At 44.9% G+C, this 13,260-nt stretch overlaps 1 protein-coding gene across 1 annotated transcript in view; it reads left to right on the top strand.

Annotated features, from left to right (window-relative positions):
* The window catches only part of LOC146796861 (vomeronasal type-2 receptor 26-like), a 197,328-nt gene that overhangs the window by 173,924 nt on the left and 10,144 nt on the right, over window positions 1-13,260 (top strand). Inside the window, exon 6 of the mRNA XM_085631397.1 lies at window positions 7,368-7,491. Coding sequence (XP_085487523.1) covers window positions 7,368-7,491 — 124 coding nt within the window. The remainder of the gene's footprint in view (window positions 1-7,367; window positions 7,492-13,260) is intronic.

The following is a 13,260-nucleotide window of genomic DNA, read 5'->3' as shown; positions in this document are numbered from 1 at the left end:
GTGACTCCGGGAAAGAAACCATGATTCACATCCATGGCATCTGTCCTACTTTAATGTGCAAATGCACAGAGCTGTTAAGAGGGATTTTTAATCAAAACATGAAGTGATCATGCAACCTAACTCCCATTGCAGCACTTAACCCTAAGCACACACAACTAAGTGTGCAAATTGTCAAATTCCTTGCAGGCTTCAGTGCAAAGGTAAAAACCACTGGGAAAAACACATAATCACATTGGAGATCGCTCACTGGAAATGACACTCTATCAATAAGCACTGCTCTGTCACTTTAGCCCCCACTGGTCCGATAGCAATGAGACTGTATCAACATGCTTATCCTGCTATCAACCATTTGTTTACACCCGATCTCTTGAAGAATAAGACAGGCATGCACTGCCACTTCAGTGCTTACGTGCACTTCAGTTTGATGGGTCAGACAGTAAAGTGATCATATTGGTGTGTTTATCCATTTTAGTATTATTAATTGTGTCCAAAGTGTACTTGATAGGTACAGCCATACCAGTCCTCACAAGCAGGCCAGCAAAGAGCATATAGAAATGCTCAGGGGGAGATTTACTAAGACTTTACACGAGCAAAATCTTTTTTTGCCAGTTTACTTTTCAGCGCTAAATAACGGGAAAGTAATGCAGAGCAGCGCCTATAACTGCTTTCCATTACTTAGTGCCAAGGGGGCGTACCATGGGTTGAGCATGGACGTTCCAATGCAACCTCCCTAGGTTTCTCATACTAAACCCCATTTACTAAATCAAGTAGACAGGGTTTAGCGTCAGAAAACAGAGCCCTTTTAAAGTAGGCGCAAGGAAGGAGAAATGCATATTCCGACTTTAGATGTGTGCTGCACTTTACAGCACCCATATAAAGAGGGAAAAGGATTAAAGATATTCTATGCATAGTATTTTGTACTGGAAGGGTAGCCTTCCAGTACAAAACCTATGCCAAACTCACAGAGAAACCTTTGCACTATGGTGCAAAGGTGTGTGCGTGGGACACGGCAGCCGATTTCAGCCCTGGTTCTAGAGAAAGGGAAGGCGAGTGCCATATTTCTGGCGATCGCCTTCTCTCTTCTTTACTCGCAGTGCAGTGCAGCATTTGCGAGTGCTGCACTGCCCTGCATTAGTAAATGGTAAATCTGCCCGTCAGTCTCTTTCAGCTCCACAAGTGTGTACTGTCAACAGTCATTGCATGTAGAAAATCAGTTTTCTTTGGTATCGTCGAATTTAGATAATGTGTGTAGTGTTTTTCCTAAATAAACCATGGGAATGTGTTATTGTTTTAATTAACTATGCACTTTTTGAAATAATTGTCACTGACCATTAGCACACCTTCTGCACTGGGCAGTGTTGGTATATTAGTTTTGTATTTATTGAGGCAGAAAACTGGTAGAGTGCCCTCACAAGACACTACATTAGGCCAAGCTTATGATGGCACTTGCTTCCCTTCCTAGCACCACATGTCCAAACACAGGATACTTGTTAATTCTTCTGTAAACTTAAGACCTTAGGATTTGTGAAAACAGTTGCATCCTTCTTAGGATATGCATGTGCAGTGCTTCATATGCGGCTTGCAGGGTATGTGGATGGCATAGAAAAGCATGAAAGCCTTAGATTGCATCCCAGTGTTAGCTAACTGTTGAGTACAGCTTAGACTACAAGGGACCGGGCAGGAGACTTTGACCAGACTACAATGTCTGATGGCTCGTCATAGCTTCTTCTTTTGCTTCACTTGCATAGGCTCTTTTCTGACATAATCCACAACTATTACCAAATGGTCTATGATGACTGCCAGATAATGGGAATGTGGTTAGGATTTGTTTTTCAAAATACCACAGCACTGCATTTGCTAAAAGTGTGAATTTCATATTAACCGTACTCATATCATATATGCAATTTTTCAACTTGCTGATGCTTGCTAATTGTAAATCACTAATTAGTATAACATAGATTCAGTAAAATGTTCATCAAAGAAAGGATAAGTAGGATAACTGTAATCAAACCAATTGTATGTGGCTGCAGTTTGGACACAGTTTGGGGAAATTGCACAGCAGGACAACACGATGGTTTAAACTGTGTCTACATGATTTACAAGGAGGATATGATCATGTGAAACAAAGGCATACCTGACGTCCCCAATGCCATCGTGGTGCATTAGTATCTAAGAGAAATGGCTCAAGTAAACACACAAGGACTGATTCACAAATTGCACTTTGTAGTAGGTTTTACATTCCAACAAAATGTACTGTGAAGTGTAAGTTGGACTTGGCTCTCTCTGCAGGGTCACCCCAAACCCTTTGCCTTCACCCCTCCTGTTTGCTGAAAAAATATTTTGTTGGCCTTAGATCTTTGTGCACTTTGCCACTGCCATCCAGTACTAAAGTGGTTGTGATCGCTCCTCTAAATATGGTAAAATTGGCTTACACACAACTGGCACATTTAATTTACTTATGGGCCCCTAGACAAGTGGCACAACCATGTACAAAGGACCTGTAAAATAAAATGCTGCTATTGAGCAAGCAACACTCATTGTGCCACCCATTTATATAGCCCTTTAAAACATGCCTCCGGTCTGTCAATGCAGCATGTGAGCAGTTTTCAATTGCCAGATTTACCTGGCAAAGGACGCTTTTTGCCACTCCTAAACCTCCCTTTTCAATACATATAAGCCACTCCAAGGGTAGGCCCAAAACAGTGCAGGAAGCAGGGTCTATTGTATTTAAAAAGTTGAACATGTACTTTTAAGCTCTACTTGTCCTGGTAGTGAAGACCTCCTTGATCTGTTTTTCACAATTGTGAGGCCTACCCCTCCCATAGGAGGACATTGGGTTACTTTTATCAATCAATCAATCATGCAATTTGTAAAGCGCACTACATACCCGCAAGGGTTCCAAGGCACTGAGGGAGGGGGCTGCAGCTATTGGTCGAACAGCCATGTCTTGAGTTGTCTCCTGAAGGTTAGGAGGTCTTCGGTTTGTCGAAGGTTGAGGGGGAGGGTGTTCCAGGTCTTGGCGGCGTGGTGAGAGAAGGATCTGCCTCCAGCTGTGGTTCTGCGGATGCGTGGGACGGTAGCCAGGGAGAGGTCTGCGGAGCGGAGTTTCCTGTTGGGTACGTAGAAAGAGAATTGGCTGTTGAGGTAGGCTGGGCCGGTCTTGTGGAGTGCCTTGTGTGCGTGGATTAGGAGCTTGAAAGAGATTCTTTTGACGTCAGGGAGCCAGTGCAGGTTCCTCAGGTGGGGAGTGATGTGGTCGCTATGCGGCACGTCGAGGATCAGGCATGCAGAGGGATTCAGGCTTCTTTGCAGTCTGTTGATGAGCTTGGTCGGGGGTCCGGCGTAGAGGGTGTTTCCGTAGTTGAGTCTGCTGCTGACTAGGGCCTGGGTGACTGTTTTCCTTGTGTCTGTCGGGATCCATCTGTAGATCTTGCGGAGCATACAGAGGGTGTTGAAGCAGGTGGAAGAGACAGCGTTGACTTGTTTGGCCATGGTGAGTTTCGAGTCGAGGATGACTCCCAGGTTGCGTGCGTGGTTGGTGGGTGCGGGGGGAGTCCCCAGCAATGCGGGCCACCAGGAGTCGTTCCATGCTGAGGGGTTGGGCCCGAGGATGAGGATCTCCATCTTGTCAATGTTCAGCTTAAGGCGGCTATCCTTCATCCAGTCGGCGACGGCCTTCATTCCGTGGTGGAGGTTGGATGTGGCGATGAGGGGGTCCTTGGTGAGGGAGAGGATCAGTTGCGTGTCGTCGGCGTAGGATATTATGTTGAGGTTGTGATGTCGGGTGATGCGTGCGAGGGGTGCCATGTAGACGTTGAATAGCGTCCGGCTGAGGGAGGATCCCTGCGGGACGCCGCAGATGATCTCGGAGGCTTCAGATCGGTACGGGGGGAGGTGGACTCTCTGGGTTCTGCCAGAGAGGAAGGAGGAGGTCCAGTCCAGGGCCTTGTCTCGGATCCCTGCATCGTGGAGTCGTGGGTGTAGTGTGCGGTGGCAGACGGTGTCGAAGGCGGCAGAGAGGTCCAGAAGGATGAGGGCCACTGTCTTGCCATTGTCCAGTAGGGTCCTGATGTCATCTGTGGCAGCGATGAGGGCGGTCTCGGTGCTGTGGTTGTTGCGGAATCCTGACTGGGAGGGGTCCAGGATGCGGTTGTCTTCGAGGTAGTGGGTGAGCTGGCTGTTGACTATCTTTTCGATGACTTTAGCTGGGAACAGAAGCAGGGAGATGGGCCGGAAGTTTTTGAGATCGCTCGGGTCTGCCTTGGGTTTCTTCAGTAGGGCGTTGATTTCGGCGTGTTTCCGGCTCTCGGGGAAGGTCACGGTCTCGAAGGAGAGGTTGATGATGTTGCGCAGGTGGGGTGCGATGGAGCTGCCGGCTTTGTTGAAGATGTGGTGTGGAAACGGGTCAGACGGCGAGCCGGAGTGGATTGTGCCCATGGTCTTAATTGTTTCTTCGTTGCTCACGTTGGCCCAGGTTGTCAGGGGGTTGTGGTCAGTGAGGTGTGGTGGGTCTGGCGTGTTGGGGCCTGTTAGGGTCGTCCGGGGGTTGAAGCTGTTGTGGATGTCGGCAATCTTGCGGTGGAAGAAGGTTTCGAGGGAGTCGCACAGGGCTTGTGACGGCGGGATGTCGTTGGCGTTGGAGCTGGGATTGGAGAGTTCCTTCACGACGTTGAAGAGCTCCTTGCTGTTGTGTGTGTTGTTGTCGAGACGGTCTTTGAAGGAGGTCCTTTTGGCGGTCCGTATGAGGTGGTGGTGGTTGCGGATGGCGTCTTTGTGGGCTGCGCGGTTGCCCGATGTTGGTTCGCTCTGCCATATGTTTTCCAACTTCTGGCAGGTGTGCTTTGACGCTAGGAGTTCCGGGGTGAACCAGTTGGCTCTCTTGCTGGTGTCTTTGAGGGTGTGCATTTTCAGCAGGGCTAGGGTGTTGGCGCAGTCGTCCATCCATCGTCTGATGGCGCGTGCACCATCATCGGGGTTGGTCGGTGGGTGGAGTGCGAGGTTTGTCTGTAGTTGCACTTCGGTGATTTTGCCCCAGTGGCGACGGGTTTCCGGAAGGTGAAGTGGATGCAGTGGTGGTCGGTCCAGATGGGTTTGGATACATGGCTGAAGGAGACGTCTGGGCTTGGGGAGAAGATGGCGTCGAGGGTGTGTCCGGCGATGTGGGTCGGTGTTGTGACAATTTGTTCCAGTCCAAGGTTGGCGAGGTTGTCTATCAGGGTGGAGGAGTAGTTGTCATTGTTGTTTTCCAGATGGAAGTTCAGGTCTTCGAGGAGGATGTAATCGGTGGAGGTCAGTGCGTGCGTGCTGATGAAGTTGGCGATGGCGAATTGTGGTCGGGGTCCCGGTGGTCTGTAGACGAGGGTGCCTCTTAGGGTGGTCTTGGGGTCTGTGTGGATTTGGAAGTGCATGTGTTTGGCGGTGCTGAGAGTATCCTCTGTGTTTGTTGAGACCCTGATGGTTTTCTTGTGGACGATGGCGATTCCTCCTCCGACTCCGTTGGTGCGGTCTCTGCGGGTGATCTTGTATCCGTCAGGGATGGCTATGGCGATGTCTGGAGAGAAAGGCGACGTCTGGTTATGTAGTGTTGAGTAGGTCCCAGAGCTCGACGGCGTGTTTGCGTGCGGAGCGAGTGTTGATCAGGATGCATCGGAGCTGGTTGTGTTTAGTCGTGGCGGGTGTCTCTGAGTCTTTGATGCAGGAGAATCCGCAGTTCTGGCATGCGAAGGGACCGTGAGTGCGCTTTGGGGTGGCCCTACAGCAGGCGAGAGACCATCCTGGGTTGAGAGTGGTGAGGGTGCGGGTGTCGTATCGGAGGCAGTCTTCATGGCTGGTGCGGGGGCCAGGTGTTCTGGCACTGGGCACGGTCTAGGCACGGACGGGCACAGATGGGCTTGCCTTGGGCACGCCCGCTGCGCGCGGCCGCCATTTTAAGGGGAGGTGGGAGGGAGGAGCAGCTGGGAGGCGGGAGGCGTGTGGCAGAGGGCAGTGAATGGGCGCGGGGGGGCGGGCCGTTGGGGAGGCAGCAGCGGGAGTGGCGAGGGGGGCAAGCCAGGAGGTGAGCTGGCTCAACGAGGGGCACAGAAGGCAAGATGGGTGGTGGGGTACAAGGGGGGAACCAAGGGCACACAAGAGGGAATCAAGGCACAAGGGCAGCGGGGCACAGCGGGGGCACAGAGTGATCAAGGGCAGTGGGACACAGAGGGACCGGGGGACACAGGGAACAAGGCAACAAGGACAGCGGGGGCACAGGAGCAAACAGGCACAGAAGGCGCAGGTGGAGCTGCAGCGTGGGGGAGTGACCTACCTGGCAAGGTCAAGGGTTGCTCTGTTTTATTACATTAATATTACATTAATAAGTGATAACCTTTGATTGGAACAGGTAAAAATAATTGTAATTTAAAATCTTTTTTAAATGGTAAAATAAAATGTTAAGTCTCAGTTCTGAAAATTCCACTTTTAGAAGGATGGCATTTTCTTGTTCTAACCATTTGGTGCCTGCTGCTTGTGTTATGGGTCACATGACTGTGATTAGCATGACAGTTGGCCTTTGTGTATTCCTCCCAGACACTGAGAAAAAAGGGAACTAGATATTGGCAGGATCACATATCCTGCCAGGATGTGTGGGGCTGAGTATTGCCCTGCCCCACTTACATTTCAAAGAAGCTGCCTCCAGCACACTCACAAAGAACTTCACCCTAGTTTATTATCACACAAGACACCTTGGAGCCTGGGGAGGGAGGAAGAAAATTCCAGAAGCAGCTGTGGGCGAAAAACACTAGAAGCTTCTTCCACTTCAAAGCTGGCACCAGATATAAAAATAGGGCCTTCAGGCCCACCCTTCAGTTCACTCCTGGACATATGAAGGACCCCAGAAAGACTACAGAACACTGCCCTGCTCATTGAGGCCTGCTTTGCACTTTAGAGGATTGCCCTGCTGCTACAAGAGTACAGCCCTGCTGATTGAGGCCTGCCTGGTACCCTCAGAGGGCTACACTGCTGCTTGAGACCTGCCTTGTCACTTGATTGCAGGACTACCAGAGTGACTCCAAGGGCTAGTTGGCCTCCTGTAGCATTTCATTTACAGGCCCTGGATATATGGTATACCACTTTACAAAGGACTTACAGGTAAATTAAATATGACAATTGTGTATGCACCAATGTTACCATATTTAGGGGTGGAGCACATTCCCTTTAGCACTGCTCTGCAATGGTAAAGGGCTCAGAGTCATAAGGCCAACAAAAAGAATCAGCAAAAAGAAAGGTAAGCTGGTAAAATTTGGAGAAAGAAGACCCTAAGGATGACAGGTCTAACAAAAACGCTATGATTGATTAACAAATATTTATAGATATGACTGACATGTTTCCAGGTTCCTCTGTCAATTTGCAGTGAAAGTTGTGCTCCGGGATACAGGAAGTCAGCCATTGCAGGACGTCCACATTGTTGCTTTAACTGCATCCCCTGTCCTCCGGGAAGCATTGCTAACAAAACAGGTAGTTTTCATTGTTTCTACAAGATGTTTTACACATTGGGAAAATAAGAATGTAATGGATATGTTTAACTTTTTATCACCACTTCCAGCTGTAGGATAGGTCTGATATGAAACACAATCTTTTATTGTTTTATTAACTCAAATCAACATACTATACTTTAAAAAAAAAAATGTTATTAGGACAGGAAAAAAATAAGATAATGTAAATAATTTACATGTCGGTTTACATATCAAATAGCAAGACCAATAAATTAAACAAGCATGGTCAAGAATTATAAAGAGCATTTCACATTTCATTTTCAAAAAGCAACTGATAAAGACTCAGACTCCCACAGCCCTCGACTAAAACATCCTGACTAAACTATTTAATTTAATAAATAAGGTTAAACAAAATTCAAAAAAAATAAAGTGCAAAGTGCCATGTGCAAATCATTTTTGTTTTAGGAATAGCCTACCTTCTACAAGGTGCCACGTACATATATAACTTGTTTTTAACTAATTCAAAATCATCAAAAAGGGAAAAAAGGACGCCAATTACCCCTAAATATTGCCACCGCTCCTATACGTTTGGCATAGTCTTCTTCAAGTTTATAAGTCCTAGTCATTTTATCAAACCACTGTTCAATGCTAGGTTGTAGACTGCTTCTCCAGTTTTGCAGAACAAGTGATCTAGCAAATGAAATGGCAATTAATATAAAATATTGCTGATTTTTTGTAAAGCATTTCACTTCACCTGAAGAACCAAATAACACCAACATGGCAGACGGACTGATTTCCAAGGATAAAATCAAAGAAATTTCCTCAAAACGCTCTTCCAGAAATATTGTAAATCATTACATTAAAAAAATATATGAGGCCATCCCCCTTCACCCTCTCTATTACAACGAAAACATTTATTCGGGCAAGTTAGAAACATCTTAGACAATTTCAGAGGAGTAAAATATAATAGCCATCTGGATAAAAAATGTATTCTTTTAATATTGGCGCCTCTGAGAGCTTTATTCGCCAGATCATTAAGCTGAGTCCACTCTTTGGTATTAAACTTGCAGCCTGTCTCTGAATGGATTTTTTGGAGCTCTTTTGTCAGTACCTCTTCTGAGTTGGCATCATCCAAAACCCAACATACTGTGCTTGTTATAATGCAGATTCTCAGGATATGACCTGTAGATAATAATGCATTTTACACAGCATGGTAACCGTGAGCAGCATGGGTTTGGTGCTGAATAAAGCTACACTTACGATTATTGCAGTGCCTGGTTGTAAACCCCAATCCCCGATAGACTTCCACCCTCATGTGGGTTCCCTGTCCCCATTCAAATTCTTACACCTGTTTCCAGTTTCTAAGATGGCTTTTTTGCAAAAGCATTGCAGTCCAGGTACTACACTGAAACATTAACAAATGGAATACAGGCAATAAAGGGAACATATTTTCATATGTAATTTTACCATTCTGTAAAACCAAACGTGCATGTTTTTATTCTATTCTTAACTGTCTCAGGACTATTATGAAATTGTGGTAAAAGCATTTACCACAGATGCTTTTACCTTCCCTAAAGTCCAAACATGCCTGAATGGGGGGCCTGCTTAATCTCATGCTACATGTCAAAGCTGCCCATCCTACAATCATTATATTGCTCCTGCAGATCCACAAGGAATTGACTAATCCTACATATGCTCAGCTTCTGAGTCTTTACTTATGACTCGCTATGATTGTGGCCTCAGCCAATGTGAGCACATTATATGTACAACCAATTTTTGGAACTAGTTTTTTTTATCACATCTAGAGATAAGAACTAGTTCAGCAAAAATGTATTGTACGGCTCGCACTTTCTCAAGTATCACTGTTCATTTGTTGGACAACATAAACGTTGGACTGATGCGAGACTGATTCTGAGCACCCCTTCAGAATATGATGGCCTATAGTTCTGTTAGCTCCCAGTGCCCCATCGGCACCCCTAATCTTACAGGGTAAAAAATGTGTGTGCAACCTCAGAACATGAAAACCCTGACTCCTCAAGGTAATCGTGGTAACAGATCTAGAGCCTTTTCGTTCAGTCACTTATGCATACCCAAGTTGATACACAAGAAATACACAATATACGGTTTTTAATATTTATTGAAGTAAAATACACGTGCTGCAATGATTAATAGGAGGAAACAGAATATTGTCATTAACATTACCAGAATGGTGAAAAAGATAAACAAACCATTTTGCAGATTACAGAAAACTATGTGCTCTCATACAATACTGTAATGTAGTGTAATATTGTGTACTCCTACCAAGCGCATTGAACCCTTTAAAATCTAAAGTGGGTGGGTGTACCAAAACCCTATCCCAGCAGTGCAACTCCCCATTACCTGTGGGTTAGTGTGACAAGCTGCCCGTCTTGGTACAGAGTTGGACACCATACCTTGCATGGGGTGACAGGAATCAGCTAAGCTGGAATTCCAGCATCGACCAACTTTTCAGCTCCAGCTAAATTCTTGTCTGAATAAACAAAGGCTTGATGTCATATATATAGCATCCTCCATGTTGCCATGCCGAAGCCCCAGTCAGGCTGCTATTGTTTATTCTATTACGATACTTCTGCTGCCGAGCGGCAAAAAACAAATAACAACATCTTGCATGCTGAACTTCGCCCTGGTACAGCATTTTCAAGGTGTCTTGATAGAGTACCTACAAAATTATGTTATAAGCAAACTGAGTTCGAAGAATGTTATCCCATATGTGCATGCATATTATTGTGTGTCAAATGTCTTCGTGTTTAGGGAGAAAAGGCAACTTAAGAACATTGCCATGTATAATCATGATTTCTTAACCGGGCCTAATACCACCACATGACAAATGCACCTTACTAGCTGCCAGGTTATGTAGTATTGTAGGTCTGTATGCAGAACAGACATATCACTATCAGGCCTCAAGCTAGAACTCCAAAGTATTGAAGGTCTTCTTCTTCAAGATAAACCCTCAAAATAGATGCATTACTGAATAAAGCCTGCCAACCTGTTCTGAGAAAGTTCCTATCCATCTATTATGCGCCTTCTTTCCTTTTAGCAGAGCCCACCCAGCCAGCTCTCTCGGCTTTTAGAACAGCCTATGCCCAATGTCTTGTATGCACCTGTAGTGATCCAGAGCTTAATTTGTAATAAGATGAGTGCTGGTGCCTCAAGCTCTAATCATAAAATTGCAGCTTGTGCTTTTAAACATCATTGCACTAAATACCAAGGTTGCATAGTCTTGAATCGAGCTCATGGCTCTTCCATCCACTATTAGACACTCCCTGCTCCTTTAACTTACTTGTGCAGGCTAATGCTTTTTTCCTTTGCAACATTGCTTCCATCCTTCTCTTCCAACTTCTTTCCCCTTTCTAAAGCAGCAAATGTCAGATCAAGAAAAATAAATGCTGGTTCCCAAAAATCTCCAAAAAAAGGACTGGATAAGACTTCCCTGAATATTGTCACACTATGTAATCAAGTACCTGAATACTGACCTGATCAGACACTGGAGGGACACAAACCCTTTCCGACTTCATTTTTCAGACCATGGTGGTCATCACCAAAACAAACTATAACAAAGATCCCATTGCAGGCTATTTCATATCCTTCACTGGAAACTTTATTTCTAATCATTAATGTTAGGATGAGGCACAGCTCCCCTTTGAGTGAATATTCAGTATTTGATTTTGATTTAAGTGAATAATTACATTTCATGGGCCACAAAATTGCACTTTGGCATCCAATATCAATTATAGTTCATCTGTGCAAGTCTAACTCAAACCAGTGGAAGTTCCTGTCCCTAACAAAGTCAACATTTTAGGTGGAATGAGTTGCTCTTGCTAAAATCTAGTGAAAGAACAATAGGACTAGTTTTTCTATTTTAAGTAAGTTAACATAAAACCCTGATACAGACAGCCAACCTACCTCTAGTGCCAATAGTATTTGTGCTCCATTGCCTACCCTGAAGCATAATATGCCTTTCTTAGAAATTCAAGATTCTAATGGTATTCCAAAGTATTAGGACCATAAAATTATAACAGATCATGTCTTCCTTTCTCTGGCTTCAAGAAACCCACTCTTATGCCTTGAATCCTCTATAACCAAGAGATGAGATGTGACTTCGGGAGGCACCAGTAATGTAGGTGTATGTTCCTAGTTTTGTTAAAGTGTATGTCTTTATTATTTTCCTCCTCTTTTGCAACTGCAAAACATAATTGCACTTAGGCACTGTAGCATAAAAATGTAATCAGAGCAACAACATTTGATTAGTGGCAGAGTGTGTCAGGTTCTGAGCTTGTAGACCACCAAGAAACCCTACCACCCCTGATTCTCTTCACCGACAACAAAGCAAGCCTTGATGTTGTAAGAGAAAAGTGGGGAAAACAGGGAAGGGGAGAGAGAGAGGAATCTAAACTTCTAACTGTATTCGCCCTCAGACACCATATCAGTAGTTATTGATGGAATATTCAGAATTGACACAGTCTGTATAACAAGAGAGAATATGCAAGAACAGGAGATCTAATGTAAATGTCAAATATACAGGTGCATAAGCAGTGGACTTACTGGCCTTAGAAGGTAGTTTGGCTTTGATGACCATGAACCAACCTGGAAACCATCCATGAAAAACAAATCACATACAAAGATCAACAAGAGGTAAGGGACTAACATTGTCAAGGAACGAACAGGAGAAAAATAACAAAGGTGAAGGAACAAAACCTGGGTGTGAACAAATATATTATAAGATGAAAAGTAATTGCAATTAACATCACATTGCCAGAAAAGGTGCACACATTTCATTAGATCTTATAAAGGAATCTGCCACTAATGAACCATCACTGCTCACAAACCCTTGAAGTGAGCAACAAGGTGGGGGAGAGTGTAGAGCTGAGGTTAACGGTCAAGTGTTCAGAATTTTCTGAGTTTAAACTGGTCTATCTTCCACCTCTCCAGCCCCCCATAATGAACTGAGTGGTATTTCTGTCCAACACCTTAATCCTAACAGAGTGTTTGGTTTTGGGTACATAAAGTGGAAAGGCGGTGAGGCAATGCATAAATGCAAATGGGTAAGATTGTGGATATAATGGTCTCTGCCGAAGCCTAGCCTAGGCTGGGCAATACTAGTTACCATGATCAAGGGCATTTAGAATATCCAAGGCCATATTCAAAAATAGACACCATGCATGGTAGATGGATTTGTATGGTTGTAACAAATGTTTTACTCTCAAAAGCATGTATGATTGGGCAAAGAAGATTTCCTTGCGTATACTCAATGTCATTCTTTTTTTTCTGAGTACCAGTGTAGTTTTCTGGGGGGTGTTCCGCCCACATGCTACACCATTTACAGCCTCATGACTTGGTACATTGTTAAGCAAAACCTGTCTGAACTGGGGTGGCAGAGTGGGCTAAAGAACGGTGATGGATTAAACCCAGATCAGCATTATCATGATTAAGGCTTGAGACACCCAGGCTCCCAGAAAACAACATCCTCATCAACTCACTGCAAAACAGACTTTCCTTTGAGGACTCGCTGTTGAACTGGATCTCCTCTTATTTCTGCTACTGAAAAATGGAACTTCATAGATAATCACTCCTCTCCTCCATACACCATAAAATACACTGCACCACAGGGTTCCATCCTCTCTCCCCCACTATTCAGCATTTAGATGGATGATTTTGGGACCTCCTAATTGAACTTAACTAGCACCAATGTGCTGATGACACTCAGCTGTGTCTTAAATAAAGCACTATTGATGAAATTTCATTTTTTGCAAAA

This window comes from Triturus cristatus, chromosome 10 (genome assembly GCF_964204655.1).
Source record: "Triturus cristatus chromosome 10, aTriCri1.1, whole genome shotgun sequence".
Lineage (NCBI taxonomy): Eukaryota > Metazoa > Chordata > Amphibia > Caudata > Salamandridae > Triturus > Triturus cristatus.
The sequence above is the reverse complement of the archived record's forward strand: the minus strand, read 5'-3'. Positions and strand labels throughout refer to the sequence as shown.